At 44.1% G+C, this 21,100-nt stretch overlaps 1 protein-coding gene across 2 annotated transcripts in view; it reads left to right on the top strand.

Annotated features, from left to right (window-relative positions):
- The window catches only part of LOC140394525 (transmembrane channel-like protein 7), an 84,460-nt gene that overhangs the window by 26,720 nt on the left and 36,640 nt on the right, over positions 1 to 21,100 (top strand). For both annotated transcript variants that reach the window (XR_011935896.1, XM_072481872.1), the window contains exons 2-7: positions 2,332 to 2,554; positions 10,497 to 10,630; positions 11,128 to 11,295; positions 14,355 to 14,437; positions 19,432 to 19,577; positions 20,771 to 20,918. Coding sequence is in view for 1 of the 2 variants with exons in the window: in XM_072481872.1 (XP_072337973.1) it covers positions 2,332 to 2,554; positions 10,497 to 10,630; positions 11,128 to 11,295; positions 14,355 to 14,437; positions 19,432 to 19,577; positions 20,771 to 20,918 (902 nt within the window). In the remaining variant the exon portion in view is untranslated. The remainder of the gene's footprint in view (positions 1 to 2,331; positions 2,555 to 10,496; positions 10,631 to 11,127; positions 11,296 to 14,354; positions 14,438 to 19,431; positions 19,578 to 20,770; positions 20,919 to 21,100) is intronic.

Raw genomic sequence — 21,100 nt, 5'->3', positions numbered from 1 at the left:
TATCTACTGAGTGGAGTGATGTGCTGTACGTTTCCATATCCACTGATCAGAGTGATGTGTTGTACGTTTCCATATCCACTGATCAGAGTGATGTGCTTTACGTTTCCATATCCACTGATCAGAGTGATGTGTTGTACGTTTCCATATCCACTGATTAGAGTGATGTGTTGTCCGTTTCCATATCCACTGATCAGAGTGATGTGTTGTACATTTCCATATCCACTGATCAGAGTGATGTGCTGTACGTTTCCATATCCACTGATCAGAGTGATGTGCTGTCCGTTTCCATATCCACTGATCAGAGTGATGTGTTGTACGTTTCCATATCCACTGATTAGAGTGATGTGCTGTACGTTTCCATATCCACTGATCAGAGTGATGTGCTGTACGTTTCCTTATCCACTGATCAGAGTGATGTGCTGTACGTTTCCATATCCACTGATCAGAGTGATGTGCTGTACGTTTCCATATCCACTGATTAGAACGATGTGTTGTACGTTTCCATATCCACTGATTAGAGTGATGTGCTGTACGTTTCCATATCCACTGATCAGAGTGATGTGTTGTACGTTTCCATATCCACTGATTAGAGTGATGTGCTGTACGTTTCCATATCCACTGATCAGAGTGATGTGTTGTACGTTTCCATATCCACTGATTAGAGTGATGTGCTGTACGTTTCCATATCCACTGAGTAGAGTGATGTGCTGTACGTTTCCATATCCACTGATCAGAGTGATGTGCTGTACGTTTCCATATCCACTGATCAGAGTGATGTGCTGTACGTTTCCATATCCACTGAGTGGAGTGATGTGCTGTACGTTTCCATATCCACTGATCAGAGTGATGTGTTGTACGTTTCCATAGCCACTGATCAGAGTGATGTGTTGTACGTTTCCATATCCACTGATCAGAGTGATGTGTTGTACGTTTCCATATCCACTGATCAGAGTGATGTGCTGTACGTTTCCATATCCACTGATTAGAGTGATGTGTTGTACGTTTCCATATCCACTGATCAGAGTGATGTGTTGTACGTTTCCATATCCACTAAGCGAAGCATAAATGTGATCTGCCTGTTCGAGTGTCAGTGAAGTTTCAATGGTGTGATCAGTTTTATTTGCTGCCAAACAAAGTTATTGCCCCTGAAAGGCTCATTTTATATTGGGAATGTCAAATTTCTCCATTATGCAAATATTCTATATTTTAAAATGTTTTGAAGTTTATTAATTTAGCTTCTATCTTAATCCAGTCACGATTTATTTCAGGATCTCAAAATTTTAAATGGTAAGTGATAAGATTCAGTGCTTTTAATTTTCCTGGTTCCCTCTCTGTGAAGATACTTCAGTGTGATTGGGTGTTTGCACTGCTTCCTGGCAAAACTGCTACTAAACCCCTGGAGTTCCCCTTCATTTAACGCCAGATCAAAAGCCACCATAGAAATCTCTAGATTTCTGTGGACATCTTTCTTTGAGGTCAGTTTGCTGCACTACCGACTGCAAAATTTGGCTTATTCTAATATCGGTTAGTATTCAACCATACAAATTCACTTTCACCTGGACTGTGCCAGATGTATAAGTTGTTCTCTATGTACCCAGACTGGTGAAACACATCCTGATTGCAATCCAGTGAACATTGCTGGAAATCCATCTTGCAGAGCTTGGGGTAGAAAGCATTTGGCTTGGCTCTGATATGAATTTCTTGGTTTTTCCATCTACTCACCCATATGATGAAATAGCTTCTTGATACTCACTGTAAAAACTCACTGACAGGTGAAATGCGAGAGAGCTGTCATCACTGGTGAAACGTGTTTCTGAATGAGAGGCAATCATTTATATAAAAAACGGAGGGGATGAAGATTGGTTGAGGTATAGACCCTGAGAACTGGTGTCCGAATGGTGGGGAAAACGGCCACCATGGATGCATTTGGCCAAGACGGTGAGATTTGGAACTCGAATGAAGAGAGATTTCAACGTTATCTCCTAGCCAGTGAAACACTGGGTGATTTAAAGGTTGCAACATTTCTCAGTTTGGTAGGGCCACTGCGAAACGTAGTCCATCCAGGGAAGCTGGGAGATGAGACCGACAATGAATTGGTGAAGTTTCTCGAAGGGCATTTCTCTCCAAGATAATTGCAGAAAGATTTTGGTTCAGTGCCGAAGTCAGGAAGGAGGTGAATGCCGTTTCCAATTCAGGTTTGGAAGAATCCGAATCGTGTGTGGCACCTCCATAAGCTTTCTCTTTGGGGCACATTGAGGAGAGGATAGTACGTATAAATTGTTTCTCTTGCTTTATTTCATTTCTACCGCCTATTCTTTTCCTTCATTGTAGGTTTCTTTCTCACTGTCAACCCATTCTTGCAAGAATTGCCGAGTTATCGGTCGCTGCTTAAAAAGTCTTCACTCAAGCCTTCGACAGACAAACGGAAATCGACCATCACCGGCCACTTATTTTCTTCACTACCTTACATAAGAGCCGGTTCAGATGACATTGAACAGTCGATTGGGCCATTGCGGGAGTTGCCTGTTAGCATTAAAGAGAAGAAAAGAATCAGGTTAGACTGTCTATCCTGTAGCACGGAAAAACTGCCATTGCATATGAGATTTGCTGATGCGCTAATCAGATAATGGACATGTTTTAACTGAACTGGAATATAACGTAAAACTGCTGATGTATCAGTTAGGCTTTGATGTTTCATTGCTATAGTTTTTAGATCACTGCCATTAATCTATGGCAGTATTAAGAAAAAAGAAACAAATTTGCCTTTACACAGGATCTTTTGTGTTCTCTGATGTCCTAAATTAATTTCGAGCTAACGGTTTAGTTTTGAAGCACCTTTAGTGCAGCTTTGTAGATAAATGTGGCACAATAATTTTCCCACCCAGACCCACAGACGAGCGACTGAGAAAAATAACTAAAATCTGTTTTGAGTGATGTTGGTTCAGGGATGGGTCAAGAATAACTCCCCACTCTTTGAATAGTGATACGGGGTTTATAATTGAAAAGATATCTGAAAGCTAGCACGTGAACAATGCAAATCTTCATCAGTACTGCACAGACTTTTTAAATATAAATTTAGAGTGCCCAATTGTTATTTTTTTTTAATTAAGGGGCAATTTTAACATGGCCAATCCATCTACCCTGCACATCTCTGGGCTGTGGGGTGAGACCCACGCAGACACGGGGAGAATGTGCAAACTCCACATGGAGTGGCAGCGTGAGACAGTAGTGCTAACCACTGCACCGCCCCTGGTACTGCACAGATTTGTCAGTCTACATTGTGCTCATGTTCTGTAACATTGCACCCATTGTTTTCTAGGTCAGAGATGAACCTGCCTAATGAGCAGGCTGATGTAGATATCTAAGATCAAAGTTTTAAGTAAACGATTGTTAAATTAATGTGTTAAATTCTACTTCTTGGTCTCTGGTAGATTCTCCGTTATTAGCTCCTTCACTGATTTACATCCACTTCACCTTCTTTATGCAATTGTAATCTTCTTCCCCTTTTACACCTCAATCCTCCCTGGAGAAGTCGATGAACGGCTTCCACCTCTGGGCAAACCCATAGACAGACCCTCTCAAGACAAACTTGATTTTTTTCCAACCTAAGGAATTCTGCCAGGTTGCTCACCTGCACCCCTGCACCCCCGCACCCCCGCACCCCCGCTTTTGGTGGCTCCGAGCCCGAGGCCTCAGCTTCCTACCCCCCACTGATCCCCCCTCCTCCCCCCCCCGTTCGCATACCTCCATGAAACACAAAACAAAGAAACAGAAAAAAGGTGCACTCACCCGCAACGTCGTCGACCCCCCCCCCAAGCATCCCGCCATCAAACCCAACAAAACATCTGGCAGGAGAAAAGTTCTCCACCAACCATCAAATGAAAAGACAGAAAAAACAAACATCTCCTCACACCTCCTCCAAAGATCGGTGATATCCTCCTGCTGCCAGTCTATTGTCTCTTAAAATATTAATCGCCTGCTCTGGCATTCCGAAATAATGTTCTCGGCTGTTAAAGGTCACCCAGAGGTGGGCCGGGTACGACATCCCGAACTTCACCCCCTTCTTAAAGAGCCTTCACCTGATTAAACCCGGCCCTCCTCTTCGCCAGGTTCGAGCCCAGGTCCTGGGCTCGTTCCCTTCCCAGGTCCACCTCCTCGTCCGCCTCGCCCATCTCAATATCTTTTCCTTATCCAGGAACCGGTGAAGATGCACCACCATCGCCTTCGGCGGCTCGTTTGCCTGCTGCTTCCTCATCAGCGCCTTGTGCATTCGGTCGACCTCCATGAAGTCAGCATGGATTTATGAAAGGAAAATATGCTTGACAAATCTTCTAGAATCCTTTGGAGATGTAAATAGTAGAGTTGACCAGGAAATATTTTGCTTATTTCGACTTTCAGAAGGCTTTCGACAAGGTCTCACATAGCAGATTAATATGTAAAGTTAAAGCACCTGGGATCACGGGTAGTGCCTTGAGACGGATAGAAAGCTGGTTAGCAGACAGGAGGCAAAGAGTTGGAATAAATTTGTCTTTGTCCGATTGGCAGGCAGTGACTAGTGACTAGATCTGTTCTCGGACCCCAACTGTTCACATTATATATTAATGACTTGGACGAAGGAACTTAATGTATTATCTCCAAATTTGCAGATGATACAAAGTTGGGTGGGAGGGTGAGCTGTGAGGAGGATGCAAAGATGCTTCAGCGGGATTTGTACAGGCTGAGTGAGTGGGCACATGCACGGCAGATGCAGTATAATGTGGATAAATGTGAGGTTATCCATTTCGGTCGTAAAAATAGGAAGGCAGATTATTATTTGAATGGGTGTAAATTGAGATGGGTGGCTACTCAGCGAGACCTTGGTGTCCTCGTGCATCAGCCGCTGAAAGTAAGCGTGCAGGTACAGCAGGCAGTAAAGAAGGCACATGGTATGTTGGCTTTCATAGCGAGAGGATTTGAGGAGAGGAATAGAAATGTTTTCCTGCAATTGTGTAGGACATTGGTGAGGCCACACCTGGAGCATTGTGTGCAGTTTTGGAGTCCGCGCAGACCCACCTACCGACGCAGGAACCGCAAGCAAGGCACCAAATCCTCCATCCACACACCAACCAGAGTAAATAACTGCATTGTAAAATCTATGATAAACCTCATTGGACACAACTATTCCCTGAACACTGCACACTCTCGCCGTCTCCCAGGCTCGAAAAGAAGCCGTCACTCCAGGAAGTGTGGGAAACGTGCAGGTCTGCAGGTGAGAGTGAAACAACGCGGCCCCAAAGCCCCTCTGCCCAGCTCACTCCCAGCTAATGTCCAATCTCCAGAAAACAAGCTGGACGAACTTAAAGCCAGACTCACTTTTCAAAGAGAACTAAGGGCCTGCTGTGTGCTCTGTTTCACGGAGACATGGCTCACTCCTGCTTCATCGGACTGTGCACTACAACCAGAGGGCTTCTCAATCCACTGAATGGACCGTACGGCGGCCTCAGGCAAGGCTCGGGGAGGTGGGATCTGCCTCCTAATCAACACCTCCTGGTGCCGAGATGTAGCAACACTGGCGAGTTTCTGCTCCCCGGACCTAGAATACCTGATGCTAAAATGCTGCCCCTACTACCTTCCGCGGGAGTTCAGCTCCGTTATCCTGACGGCAGTTTACATCCCACCCCATGTGAACGTGAAAATTGCACTGGACAAAATATTCACCACCATAAATAGCCTTGAAACGAAACATCCTGAGGCCTTGTTCATTGTAGCTGGGGACTTCAATCAGGCCAAGCTCAAGAGCGTACAACCAAGTTACCACCAACACGTCCCTGTTCCACCAGAGGCCCAAACATCCTGGACCACTGCTACACAAATATCAAACATGCCGACCGCTCTATCGCCCACCCACACTTTGGCAAATCTGACCACAAGGCTGTGCTCCTGCTCCCGGCTTATAAGCAAAAACTGAAGCGGGAGAATCCGACTAAGAAAGTTGTGCATTGTTGGTCTGAGGAATCGGATGGTCTCCTACGGGACTGTTCGAGTCAGTGGACTGGTCAGTATTTAAAAACTCTGCGACCAGCCTGAACGAGTACGCCACTCCAGTAACTGACCTCATTAGTAAGTGTGTCGGAGACTGTCTGCCAAAGAAGCAAATCCGCGTGTTTCCCAACCGGAAACCCCGGATGAACAGGGATATTCACTGCTTGCTGAAGTCTAGGTCTGAGGCGTTCAAGTCACCCTGACGTCTACAAGAAAGGCAGATACGATCTAAAGAAATCCATCAAAGATGCCAAAAGACAGTCCCGGACCAAGCTCGAGTCCCAGGCTAGCCATACGGATCCCTCCCGTCTATGGCAAGGTCTGCAAGACATAACGGGCTACAAGATGAAGGCATGTAAAATCGTCGGCTCCAACGCAGCCCTCCCTGATGAGCTCAACGCATTCTATGCCCGCTTTGAGCAAGAGGTCAGCGAGAGCGAGCCCTTCACCCCAGAAGCCGCGGATGAACTTGTATCTGAGATCACCACTGCAGACGTCAGCAGCGTTCTCGAAGGTCAACCCTCGGAAAGCCACTGGCCCGGATGGGGTACCCGGACGAGCACTCGGGTCTTGCGCGGATCAGCTGGCGGGGGTATTCGCAGACATCTTCAACCTCTCTTTACAACAATCTGAGGTCCCTATCTGCTTCGAGACGACCATCATCCCTGTACCAAAAAAAAGCCAAGCAGCATGGCCTTAATGACTATCGTCCAGTGGCTCTGACATCCATCATCATGAAGTGCTTCGAAAGGTTAGTCATGGCACGAATCAACTCCAGCCTCCCGGATTGCCTTGATCCACTACAGTTCGCCTACCGCAGCAACAGGTCCACAGCAGGCGCCATCTCCCTGGCCCTGCACTCTACCCTGGAACACCTAGATAACAAAGACACCTATGTCAGACTCCTATTTATCGACTACAGCTCAGCCTTCAACACCGTCATTCCTACGAAACTCATCTCCAAACTCCGTGGCCTTGGCCTCGGCTCCTCCCTCTGCGACTGGTTCCTGAACTTTCTAACCACAGGCCACAATCAGTAAGGATAGACAACAACACCTCCTCCACGATCATCCTCAACACCGGTGCCCCACAAGGCTGTGTCCACAGCCCCCTACTATACTCCTTGTACACCTATGACTGTGTGGCCAAATTCCCCTCCAACTTGATTTTCAAATTTGCTGATGACACCACCGTAGTGGGTCGGATTTCAAACAATGACGAGACAGAGTACAGGGATGAGATAGAGAATCTGGTGAACTGGTGCAACGACAATAATCTCTCCCTCAATGTCAACAAAACGAAGGAGATTGTCATCGACTTCAGGAAGCGTAGTGGAGAACACGCCCCTGTCTTCATCAATGGGAACGAAGTAGAAAGGGTCGAGAGCTTCAGGTTTTTAGGTGTACAGATCACCAACAGCCTGTCCTGGTCCCCCCATGCCGACACTATAGTTAAGAAAGCCCACCAACGACTCTACTTTCTCAGAAGACTAAGGAAATTTGGCATGTCAGCTTCGACCCTCACCAACTTCTACAGATGCACCATAGAAAGCATTCTTTCTGGTTGTATCGCAGCTTGGTATGGAGCCTGCTCTGCCCAAGACCGCAGGAAACTACAAAAGGTTGTGAATGTAGCCCAGTCCATCTCGCAAACCAGCCTCCCATCCATTGGCTCTGTCTACAATTCCCGCTGCCTCAGAAAGGCAGCCAGCATAATTAAGGATCCCACGCACCCCGGACATACTCTCTCCCACCTTCTTCCGTCAGGAAAAAGATACCAAAGTTTGAGGTCACGTACCAACCGACTCAAGAACAGCTTCTTCCCTACTGCCATCAGACTTTTGAATGGACCTACCTTGTATTAAGTTGATCTTTTCTCTACACCTTGCTATAACTGTAACATTATATTCTGCAGTCTTTCCTTCCTTCCCTATGTACGGTCTGCATTGTCTGTCCAGCATGCAAGGAACAACACTTTTCACTGTATACTAATACATGTGACAATAATAAATCAAATTATCTGAGGAAGGATGTTCTTGCTATGGAGGGAGTGCAGCGAAGGTTTACCAGACTGATTCCTGAGATGGTGGGACTGTCATATGAGAAAGAGACTAAGTGGGTTAGGATTATATTCATTGGAGTTTCAGAGAGTGAGAGGGGATCTCATAGAAACTTACAAAATTCTAACAGGATTAGACAGGGTAGATTCAGAAAGAATGTTCCCGATGGTGGGGAGTCCAGAACTAGGGGTCATAGTTTGAGGATAAGCGATAAACCTTTTAGGACTGAGGTGAGGAGAAATTTCTTCATCCAGAGAGCGGTGAATCTGTGGAATTCGCTACCACAGAAAGTAGTTGCGTAAGAACATAAGAACTAGGAGCAGGAGTAGGCCATCTGGCCCCTCGAGCCTGCTCCGCCATTTAATGAGATCATGGCTGATCTTTGTGGACTCAGCTCCACTCTCCGGCCCGTACACCATATCCCCCAATCCCTTTATTCTTTAGAAAGGCATCTATCTTTTTCTTAAAAACGTTTAAAGAAGGAGCCTCAACTGCTTCACTGGGCAAGGAATTCCAGAGATTCACAACCCTTTGGGTGAAGAAGTTCCTCCTACACTCCGTCCTAAATCTACCTCCCCTTATTTTGAGGCTAGTTCTGCTTTCCCTGACCAGTGAAAACAACCTGCCCGCATCTATCCTATCTATTCCCTTCATAATTTTATATGTCTCAATAAGATCCCCCCGCATCCTTCTAAACTCCAATGAGTACAGTCCCAGTCTACTCAACCTCTCGTCATAATCTAATCCCCTCAACTCTGGGATCAACCTAGTGAATTTCCTCTGCACTCCCTCCAGTGCCAATATGTCCTTTCTCAGGTAAGGAGACCAAAACTGAACACAATACTCCAGATGCGGCCTCACCAACACCCTATACAATTGCAGCATAACCTCACTAGTCTTGAACTCCATCCCTCTAGCAATGAAAGACAAAGCTCGATTTGCTTTCTTAATCACCTGTTGCACCTGCACACCAACTTTTTGCGACTCGTGCACCAGCACACCCAGGTCCCTCTGCACAGCAGCATGTTTTAACATCTTACCGTTTAAATAATAATCCATTCTGCTGTTATTCCTCCCAAAATGGATAGCCTCACACTTGGCAACATTGAATTCCATCTGCCAGACCCTAGCCCATTCACCTAACCTATCCAAATCCTTCTGCAGACTTACGGTATCCTCTGCACTTTTTGCTTTACCACTCATCTTAGTGTCGTCTGCAAACTTTGACACATTGCACTTGGTCCCCAACTCCAAATCGTCTATGTAAATTGTGAACAACTGCGGGCCCAACACGGATCCTTGAGGGACCCCACTAGTTACAGGCCAAAATGTTGTGTAATTTCAAGAAGGAATTAGATATAGCTCTTGGGGCTAAATGGATCAAGGGATATGGGGGGAAGGTGGGATCAGGGTATTGAACGTGATGATCAGTCATGATCATAATGAATGGTGGTCACGGGCAGCACATTGGCGCAGTGGGTTAGCACTACTGCCTCGCGGGCAGCACGGTGGCGCAGTGGTTAGCACTGCTGCCTCACGGCGCTGAGGACCCAGGTTCGATCCCGGCCCCGGGTCACTGTCCGTGTGGAGTTTACACATTCTCCCCGTGTCTGCTTGGATTCACCCCCACAACCCGAAAGGTGCACAAGGTAGGTGGATTGACCATGCTAAATTGCCCCTTAATTGGAAAAAAATAATTGGGTCCTCTATATTTATTTTTTTTAAATATTGAATGTCGGTGTGGGCTTGAGGGGCCGAATGGCCTCCTCATGCTTCTATTCTCTGTGTATGTTGCTATGGATAACATAATATCACAAGCCTGTGACAGTGAGTAGATTTTCTTTTGGTCGTTATGTTCTCTGCCTCTGTCTCATTGATCAAATCCAGGGTATATCTGTTGTTTAAAACAGATTTTTTGTTGTAGAGTTCTGCTACTGCAATGTAATAGAACCGCCTTGACATCCTCTCCTTATGTCCTAAGCTGGTAAGCTGCCCGTGGTGGCACTGTGATGATTGTTGAGCTTCAGAATATTTTATTGTCCCTCAGATTTCTGCATATCCTTCAGTTAAAATGGATCAATAAGTTTAAAAGAAAAGTTTATTAAAAGGAATATAGGATCAGAAGTTTCCTTGGAGATGCTCCTGTTCTTCTGCTCTCACATTTGATGGAACTGCAATGGAAATGTGATTGATGTTAGTAGAATGCGAGCTGGTCGTGCTCCCAGTGACGTTGCAGATGTGAAGGCAACAGCTCGGAGGAAACTCCTGTCGCACATCTGGGCAGAACATACACAAACAAAGAGCGTTCAGCCTGAACAAGGACAGGATTAGACCACATTTCAAATATTTGGTCCAATTTCACATGCATTACTGTTTTTCTGTTTTCAAAAGTTTTATTCTATCGCTGTTCTATTAGAGCTCGCCATGACTATCAAGCCTTCAAGTTCGATCAAGGCCTTCTATTTAGAAAAAAAGCAAGATTTGTTCAAACGGTCAAGGAACGAATAGCCAGCCTGTACCTGTGGAGAAAAGACATTCATGATATAGAAGGTGAGAAAATGTAATGGCCGTTCAGCTAAACAGTAGAATTAATCTGATTTAAATCATTTGCATGTTGGGTTACACGAGTCAGCTTCAGCAAAATGTTAATAGCTCATTTTAAAAAATTGTGTCAATTTGAGTTCATTGGCAAAAGCAGAATTATGTGTCTCCATCCTTAGACTAGTCTATTCGGCTGATAGTTTGCTGAGCACTCGACAGATACCAGTGCTGAAAGGGTTAAATTATGAGGACCAGTTGCATAGACTAGGTCTGTACCCCTTGCATACTTGGGAACTCCCTCAAATAGCCATTGAGGTTAGCTCTATTGAAAATGTAAAAACTATGATCGCTAGATCTTGTTCGTTACGTCTATTGAGCAATATGGAATCACAAAGGTAAATGGAGTTGAGTTTATGTATAATTTAGTGACAGACCAGGCTCAAAATGGTTTGTATCAGTTCCCCCATTTGTTTCTGATTCTTGAATTATTTCGATTTTTCTTTCAGGCAAATTTGGCACCGGAATCCAATCCTATTTCTCCTTTCTGCGTTTCCTGGTTTTGTTGAATTTTGTGATCTTTCTATTAATGTTTACTTTCGTCACAATTCCGATGATCGTTTCGGACCTCGGGGATGTAAACGTGACGCTCACCGATGTCTCCTCCTTTGTTGTAGGTAATTAATGCGCGTTAAACTCGGGAATGCAAGATTTTGTTTCTGGAAACTTCCGAGTTAAACAGAGTGCTCATTAGACGCGATCCAATTAAAAGTACTGCTCATAGATCAGTTGGTATGAGAACAATCTGACTTGTCTGAATGTGAAGGTTGAAAAGTATTAGATGTTGCTGGCTTCTCAAAGGGAAATGAAAGTGACAGAAGCACAAAATGGATGTCAGAGGGCAGCTGAGATCTTTCCCACTCCATTCTGTATGCCTTCCAGTTGTAATCCAAACCTTCCATTATTTTTCTTGTGCTGTCAGCAGCTCTTTTCCACACAACAGACAAAAATATTTTTCCTCATTAAATAAATATAGTATAAAACGTAAATATCACCACAGTCCCAGAGGACCAGAGGCTGCTCTCTCTCCCCTTTGAGAACTGACTAGCGGTGATTTAACCTGAGGGTCACCACACCTCGGGCGAGGGGCAAGGCCTAGAAGGTGGGGCCTTCCTGAATAACGTCAGTCAGTACAGGAATTGAACCCATGCTAGTGGCATCGCTCAGCATCACATACCAGCTGTCCAACCAACTGAGCTAAATGCCAGGCACTAATGCAAGGTTAGCAGTGTTTGTAATGATGACCAGAACATGACATGATGGGACAAAGCATACAAACATAAGAGTGCACCAGAGATCAGAGAATTAAAGGCTTTTTATCCAAATGCTCACAGCATTTAGAACTAAGAATTCCTACAGCGCAGAAGAAGACTATTCGGTCCATTAAGTCTGCACCGAACCTCTGAAGGCGCACTCTACTGTAGCCACCTGGGTTGGCCAATTCCCGATGTAAAATGGAGAACAGCAAAGGCTGCAGGGAAATTCAGCCAACAGAGGCAGAAACCAGCAGGTGCAAGTTTACTGTGTATTAAACTCTGCAAAAGCCCAGACAGCATCGATACCAGCAACCACCTGCACAATAATGTAGCGGCCATCTACATACTAATGAGCGATCCCGAGGAACAATCGAAACATTTAAGGTAAACAAAGCCAAGCCAGATTCCCCGGCGCCAGCAGGAGCCAACACAAAAGAGGTTAACGGACACCTCAAGACCGCCCATCGATCAGGGAACCGCTCCAGTATTGGAGAAGTCGAACCAAGTGATTGGAACGAAGTCCAATCACCTGGAACCAGGTACGGGGTCCGCCCCGAAAAGCGGGAAGCCCCTGGGGACTATACAGTTAAGCCCCCAAGTTCAAATCGTTCTTCTTGACCGGGTCACTCAGCACCGCGAACCAACCCTTGACAGTGACCTGTCCAGCTGCCGCCAAAAGAACGTAAATCTCAAGTCAACGCTCGCTACGATAGGCGCTCCTAGCTACCAGTCCGTACCAACTTCGAATCCCGCAGACTCAGAACCCGAACGAAAGGCCATTTGTTCCCCTGACCTGGTGGGCCAGTCCGAAGCTAAGTATTGGCCTGTTAGTGATAGAAGTAGCTTAGAAAGTAGAGTTTATGCATGAGTAGATTTGACTGTGTGTAAATAAATGTGCTTTTATTTGAATCTTACTAATTGGTGTACTGAGTTATTGATCATTACTTGAACTTGAACCTCGTGGCGGTATCATAAAGATACCTGGCGACTCGAGAGCAAGGGTTATAAAACAGAGCCAATTGAACCAACCAAAAGTTAGCAACACTACCTACGCCCACTCCCCTATCCTATCCTTGTAACCCCAGAACCCCGCCTAACCTGCACATCTTTTGGACTCTAAGGGACAATTTTTCATGGCCAATCCACCTAACTTGCACATCTTTGGGAGGAAACCTGACCACCCGGAGGAAACCCATGCAGACACGGGGAGAACGTGCAAACTCCATACAGTCACCCAAGGCTGTAATTGAACTCAGGTCCTTGGCATTGTGAGGCAAAAGTGCTGACCACTGTGCCACCCCAATGTAACAAGATAGACAAATTAATACTTAAAATAGAAATAAATTAGTATGATATATAATAATAATAATTGCTTGTTGTCACAAGTAGGCTTCAATGAAGTTACTATGAAAAGCCCCTTTTCGCAGTATATCCATCTGGCATCCCTCCCACCTCGGGAGACGATGGACTGCACCGGATGTACATCACTTCTGCACTCCATGTGATGTTTGTACACCCGCCGTGCTGTTAGGGATGGAGTTCCAGGATTTTGACCCAGTGACAGTGAAGGAATGGTGATATCTGATGTTTTGACAGAACTGTAGAGTTGTTCGTGCTGTTCACAACACTAATGCAAAAGTTAGATAATCTTGTCAACTACCAATCAGCCACCTCCAAACTATTGAGCCTCAGGGTAGAGAAGGGATGCCAAGCTCTCCAACGTAGTTAGCGCAATGCGAGCAAAGACCTCTCCCATGATACTTAACTGGAAGATTGCTCAGTAATTTTGTAGCCGCTGCAATCCCCTTGGTTTCTGTACAAGGTGACTATATTTGCATCGCGCTCATCATGAGGCACAAATGTTCATGGAGATGGTGCAAAACTGTTAGTTTCCTCACATTTGATGATTTATGCTGGAATGCCGTCTGTTCTTGGGGCTTTACCAGTGGCAACATAGTCAATGGCCTCTGTCTTTATAATGGAATGATGTGGAGATGCCGGCGTTGGACTGGGGTGAGCACAGTAAGAAGTCTTACAACACCAGGTTAAAGTCTAACAGGTTTGTTTTGAATCACTAGTTTTCAGAACGCGGCTCCTTCCTCAGGTGAATCAATGGAAAATACAAAGCATTCCAAGAATAGTAGAGAATCAAAAGGCATAAGGAGGGAGGATCTTACTCGAGTTTTCTTTAGGAAGAATAATGGGACTAAAGGCTGGCAAGTTGCCAGACTCTGATAGCCTGCATCCCATGGACTAAAATGAACTGCTGCAGAGATAGTGGATGCATTAGTTGTAACTTTTCAAAATTCCTTTGTGCTCGCCACTTTTACTGACACCTAAAGTGCAAGTTGTTGCTGTTAGCAATATTCCTCTGTGAAGTTTAATGAAAACCTTACCTATCATGTTTTTCTTTTTCAAAGCTGAAGAATGCACAGTGTATGAACAGCCAAAAAACAAGCTGATCATTTTCTACAGTTACGTGATTAATCTTTTCTCAGGAACAGTAAGTGCTTTTGGAATATATTATGACAGAAGTTTAGGAATGTCATGTAATTATCCAAAAACTAATTTTCCCTACCTCCCATCATCTGTTTGTAAATTGATGATTGTAGGCCTGCATTATTGTGCGATGTATTTAGTATTTTACACCAGATTTGGGGGTAAGAGTGTCAGGCTGCCAGCACTCACCATTATTTAGGAGTAAATCGGGCAGCAACTTCCAGAGATTGCAAATGCACATGTTATTGTATAAGTTGCCGTGCTCTTCCAGAATCATTGCTGTAACACTATCACGCCGAGGTGAAACACTGAAGGACATGAAGTAGCATTTCTTAACCACTAGATACTCCCGAACAAACCAGAAAGTTTTAGGGCTTGTCCAGTGGAATATTAGTAAACTATCGATGTTTTAATGTTGTGGCAAATCTAATTTGCCGCTGAAAATATACTTTTAAAAGTCGGGAATCTCATTTTTTCAGATTTCAGTCATTGTTGCAGATTTAACATTTTCCTCTTTTATCCCTGATTTCTATCCTTCTTGTTATTTCGCCATCAGCATGTGATTTTGCATTGAATTAAAATATTCTAACTCACACTACCTGGTTGAGAGTGCATTTTTCAGTAAAGATTCTCAATTTGGAGGAAACGTGCCCTAAATTCCCTGTAGTAATTCCCAGCACGAATTACCACAAATCGCAGTTCCCCACAGAAAGCCTAGGGGGGGGAAGTGTAATTATAATGAAGGACAAACAGCGTTCATTTGCCACTCACCGTAAAATCTGAGCAATGTAGAAATAGATACACACAGTGAGTTGAACAGCGAGTGATGAATAAAAGCAAAATACTGCAAACGCTGGAGATCTGAAATTAAAAAGTGCATGCCAGGCAGCATCTGTGGAGAGAAACAGTCCCAATATGACTTCTGCAACTAGCTAAACATTTGTAGGTCGACATTTTCCGAGAAAGATGGTTAGTTCATAAATTGGGATTTGTTTGCGTGCATATATGTTTTGCTACTGTTATTGGCTTGTGTTTTGGCAACATATTCCTTGGCCATTGTGAAATATAGAAACGTAGAAAATAGAATCAGGAGTAGGCCATTCAGCCCTTCGAGCCTGCTCTGTCATTCAATATGGTCATGGCTGCTCCTCTATCTCAACAACATATTCCCGTGCTCTGCCCATACACCTGACACCTTTGTACATAAACATTTCCGAATATATAAATGTTTAAATAATACTCTGCCAGTCCGTATCTCCTTCCAAAGTTGATAGCTTCACATTTACCCACATTATACGGTATCTGCCATGTATTTGCCCACTCACTTAACTTCTCTAAATGGCCTCGCAATCCACTCAGTTTGAGGGCAATTAGGGGAGGGCAGTAAATGCACAATTAGGGCAGGGCAGTAAATGCACAATTAGGGCAGGGCAGTAAATGCACAATTAGGGCAGGGCAGTAAATGCACAATTAGGGGAGAGCAGTAAATGCACAATTAGGGGAGAGCAGTAAATGCACAATTAGGGCAGGGCAGTAAATGCACAATTAGGGGAGGGCACTAAATGCACAATTAGGGGAGGGCAGTAAATGCACAATTAGGGGAGAGCAGTAAATGCACAATTAGGGGAGAGCAGTAAATGCACAATTAGGGCAGGGCAGTAAATGCACAATTAGGGCAGGGCAGTAAATGCACAATTAGGGCAGGGCAGTAAATGCACAATTAGGGCAGAGCAGTAAATGCACAATTAGGGCAGAGCAGTAAATGCACAATTAGGGCAGAGCGGTAAATGCACAATTAGGGCAGAGCAGTAAATGCACAATTAGGGCAGGGCAGTAAATGCACAATTAGGGGAGGGCAGTAAATGCACAATTAGGGGAGGGCAGTAAATGCACAATTAGGGGAGGGCAGTAAATGCACAATTAGGGCAGGGCAGTAAATGCACAATTAGGGGAGAGCAGTAAATGCACAATTAGGGGAGGGCAGTAAATGCACAATTAGGGGAGGGCAGTAAATGCACAATTAGGGGAGGGCAGTAAATGCACAATTAGGGCAGGGCAGTAAATGCACAATTAGGGCAGAGCAGTAAATGCACAATTAGGGCAGGGCAGTAAATGCACAATTAGGGGAGGGCAGTAAATGCACAATTAGGGGAGGGCAGTAAATGCACAATTAGGGGAGGGCAGTAAATGCACAATTAGGGGAGGGCAGTAAATGCACAATTAGGGGAGAGCAGTAAATGCACAATTAGGGGAGGGCAGTAAATGCACAATTAGGGCAGGGCAGTAAATGCACAATTAGGGGAGAGCAGTAAATGCACAATTAGGGCAGGGCAGTAAATGCATAATTAGGGCAGGGCAGTAAATGCACAATTAGGGGAGGGCAGTAAATGCACAATTAGGGGAGGGCAGTAAATGCTGGCCGAGCTACTGACACCCACATCCTATAAATGAATTTTTAAAAAATCACCTTGCAGGCTCTTAATATCCTCCTCACCACTCATTCCGACTGAGTTTCCCATCAGCAAATGTGGAAATATTACATTTGGCCGCCTTATCCAAATCAATGATGCATATTGTGACTAGCTGGGGCCCAAGCACTGATTCCTGCAGAGCCCCACTAACCACCGCTTGCCACTCTGTTAAGACCCATTTATTCCTACTCATTATTTCCTGTCAGCAAACCATTTCTTAATCCATGTCAATGGATTATCTCCAATCCCATGAGCTTTAATTTTGCACACTAGCCTCTTATGTGGGACTTTATCAAAGCTTTCTAACAATTCAAATGCACCATATCTACTAGTTCACCCATATCTATTCTGCTAATTCTGTTAAATTCACAAATAAACCCATGTCGACTTTGTCTAATCCTGTTAATATTTTCTAATTGTCCTTATATCACATCCTTTATAATAGACGCTAGAATTTTCCCAATTATTGATGTCAGGCTAACCGGTCTGTGATTCCTGTTTCACACTCCCTTTAAATAGCGTAGTTACAATTGACACCCTCCAATCAGCTGGGACCATTGCAGAATTTACAGAATTTTGGAAGATGACGACAACGCAACTATTTCCAATACCACCCCTTTTAATACCCTGGGATGTCGATTATCAGACCCTGGGGACTGAATCCCTACGGTGCAGAAGGAGGCCTTTCCGCCCATCGAGTCTGCTTTGAAAGAGTGCCCTACTTAGTTCAACGCCTCCACCTTATCCCAGTAACCCCATCTAACCTTTTGGACACCAAGGGGCAATTTAGCATGGCCAATCCACCTAACCTGCACGTCTTTTTGGATTGTGGGAGGAAACCCACGCAGACATGGGGAGAACGTGCAGACTCCACACAGACAGTCACCCGAGGCTGGAATTGAACCCAGAACCCTGGAGCTTTGAGGCAGCAGTGCTAACCACTGTGTCACCCTAATAATTAATAATTAATAGCCCTTTTGGCTATTAATTTCTCCGGCCTTTTTTTCAGTAATACTAATTTCCTTCAATTCCTCCTCCTCACTCGGCCAGTACTGGGCATCCTAGGCTAGTAAGTGGGCCCATGAGTGACCCTCCTTCTCAGTGGGCCACAAGGTTTAAATCAGACTTGTTCACTAATCATGACCCCATGAATAAGGTTAAATACATTTAACACTAGCTGAATATTTCAGATCAAGATATAGAAAATGCTTAAACGTTTATATATTAATGGAACTATCACCAACTTCAAAGGGTAAAAATATAAAATATTTACACTTCGGCTGTCGGAGTCCTGCACTCCCTCTGCACCAATGTTGTGTGCAGTCAGCGTGCACCTCACTTCAAGTGCCCCTTCTTTACATGCAAACCACTTCAGTCATACTGGTCGGAAAAAAACTATGCAAATGGAAATCTGTGGAATGTGGCAAACTTCCGAATGTGCAGCGGTTAACAAATTGTCTTCTGGGCTACACTCAGAACCCTGATGGGCCACAGGTTGCTCACCACTAGACTCGGCCCTCAGTTCCTCAGCATTTCTGAGAAGTTATTTTTGTCTTCCTCAATGAAGATAGAACTAAAGTAGTTGTTTAATTTATCTGCCATTTCTTTGTTTTCTATTATAAATTCTTCAATTTTTGACTGTAGGGGACCTACATTTATCTTCAGTAATCTTTTTTCTTTGTATGTACTTGTAGAAGCTTTATTGTTACTTACAAGCTTATTCTTATACTCTTTTTTTCCCCCCATAATCAATTTCTTGGTCCTCCTTAGTTGAACTCTCAACTGCCCCCAATCACCAGGATTGCTACTTTTTCGAGCAACATTATATGATTCCTCTTTGGATCTAATGCTATCCTTAATTTCTTTCGTCAGCCATAGTTGGGCTGCTTTTCTTGTTTGGTTTTCGCTCCAGAAAGGAATGCATAACAATTATGTTGTGTCCTTAAGAATTAGCCATTGCCTGTCAACCTTCATGCTTCCTAATGAAATTCCCCAATCCGTCAACTCACACCTCGTATATTTGTAGTTTCCTCCGTTTAGATTTAGGACACTAGTTTCAGATCGGACTTCTTCACTGCTCATCCCAATGGAAAATTGAAGAGTAAAAGGGCTTGTATTTTGTTTGAGGTTTACATAGATTCAGTTCCACATCCAGTTGTTTTTCAGAAACATTTCTTGATTTAAACATAAATCTTTTGAAAATACGGGAATAACAGCGCTCGATTGCACTGCAGCAGAACAAACGCTTTTTCTTAAAACCATAACAAGAAATTATGGTTATTGAAGAACAAATTATAATTTAAAAAATAAAACTTTGAAACCTTTGCGAATGGAGAACCCGTGTAAAATACCTGCCACATTTCTATAGCTCCCTTTGCCCCTGCTGCCACCCCCACATGGCGCTGTCCACGATTCTAACACATGGAACATACAGAATTTAGGTAAAATCTGTTACACATCCTTTTTGAAAGGTCTCTGCTGGAATATCTGCTGATCATTTACGAGTATATTTTGTGATTGCTTTTAGGGATTCCTGGAGCAGACATACCTATTTTATGGATTTTACAAAATTGATCGTTTGCATTCTGGCAATTTGCACTATAATCTACCGCTTGCATACTTCATGGCAATGATCTCCTACATCCTGTTGAGCCTGTTCTGGGTAGTGAAAAGGTAACGTTTTTTAATATTCTTTCAGGAAATGTGGGACTCACTGGCTAGGCCACCATTAATTGCCTGTCCCTAATTGCCCTTGAAGGTGGTGGTGAGCTGCCTTCTTTAACCGTTGCAGTCCATATGTTGTTGATACACCCACAGTGCTTTTGGGGAGGCAATTCCAGGATTTTGACTCAGCAATAGTGAAGGAACGGCAATATAGTCCCAAGTCAGGATGGTGTACAGTTTGGAGGGGAACTTGCAGGTGGCCTTGTTCCCACACACCCACCTGCTCTTGTACGTGTAGGTGGTAGAGGTCATGGGTTTGGAAGAGGCGGTAACAGGAGCCTTAGTGAGTTTCTGCATCTTGTAGATGGTATATACTGGTGTCACTGTGTGCAGTGGTGGAGGGAGTGAATGTTTAGGGTGGAGGATGAGGTGCTAGTCAGATGGGCTGCTCTGTCCTGGATGGTGTCGAGTTTCTCGAGTGTTGTTGGAGCTGCACTCATCCAGGCAAGTGGAGAGTATTCCATCACACTCCTGACTTGTGCCTTGTAGATGGTGGGCGATAGATCTTTTGCTCCAACTGCCAGTTTATGTTAAAGTTCTAAGTCCTGCCTGTAAAGATTGACTGTCCTTCAAAGGGTGAAAATTATACCAATAACAAATGATTCACCTTTACAAATAAACCTTTATTGCAGAAACTGTACGTAAAAAAGGGAAGTGAAGAAACAGTGCCAGCTCTTGGGCGATTTCAGTAAAAACTCGACAGCAATATATTGTGAATAACCAGACTACATTTTCCATGTTAATTGAGAATATTCAAAATTAAATGTTTTATCCTGTACAAGTCCCATTTGATTGAAACTACTGAAATTGTGTGTATTTAGGCAGTTTCAAAGTTTATTTGAAAAGTGAGTTTTGAACGTCGATTTGGAAAGTACATATTTCACTTTTTTTTTTAACCATTTCTACTATCTTTTGCACAGTGGGCTAGATAGCTGGTGTGTGATGCAGAACAAGGCCAGCAGCGCGGGTTCAATCCCCGTACCAGCTGAGAATTCTGAATTCTCCTCTCTGTGCGCCGAACAGGCACCGGAATGTGGCGACTAGGGGCTTTTCACAGTAACTTCATTGCAGTGTTAATGTAAGCCTACTTGTGACAATAAAATGATTATTATTATTATCTTTATCTTCGGTCAATCCCTTAGAGCTGTGGAAGGTTTCAAACAAAGCTTCATCAGATCTGAAGACCGATTTCAGAGTTTTTGTAATAAGATTTTTGCAGGTTGGGACTTCTGCATCACTGATCAGCGTGCTGCAGAGCTGAAACATAGCTGCCTACAGTACGAACTCAAAGTAAGTATTTTTCACCTTTCCTCTTAGAATAGCAATAGCCAAAGTGTAAACTTTCCTGATGTCTCAGTGTAAGAAAAAAGCAGTGGGCGATGTAGTGTTGGACTGTATATAATGTGGAAATTCCAGTTAAACCTCCTGTTCAGGGAGTTTTGGCTGGGATGGTAGCGCAGACGTCAGCATAG

This window comes from Scyliorhinus torazame, chromosome 17, assembly GCF_047496885.1.
Source record: "Scyliorhinus torazame isolate Kashiwa2021f chromosome 17, sScyTor2.1, whole genome shotgun sequence".
NCBI classification, from domain to species: domain Eukaryota; kingdom Metazoa; phylum Chordata; class Chondrichthyes; order Carcharhiniformes; family Scyliorhinidae; genus Scyliorhinus; species Scyliorhinus torazame.
Note: the sequence above shows the minus strand (reverse complement) of the source record. Positions and strands in the feature narration are given on the sequence as shown.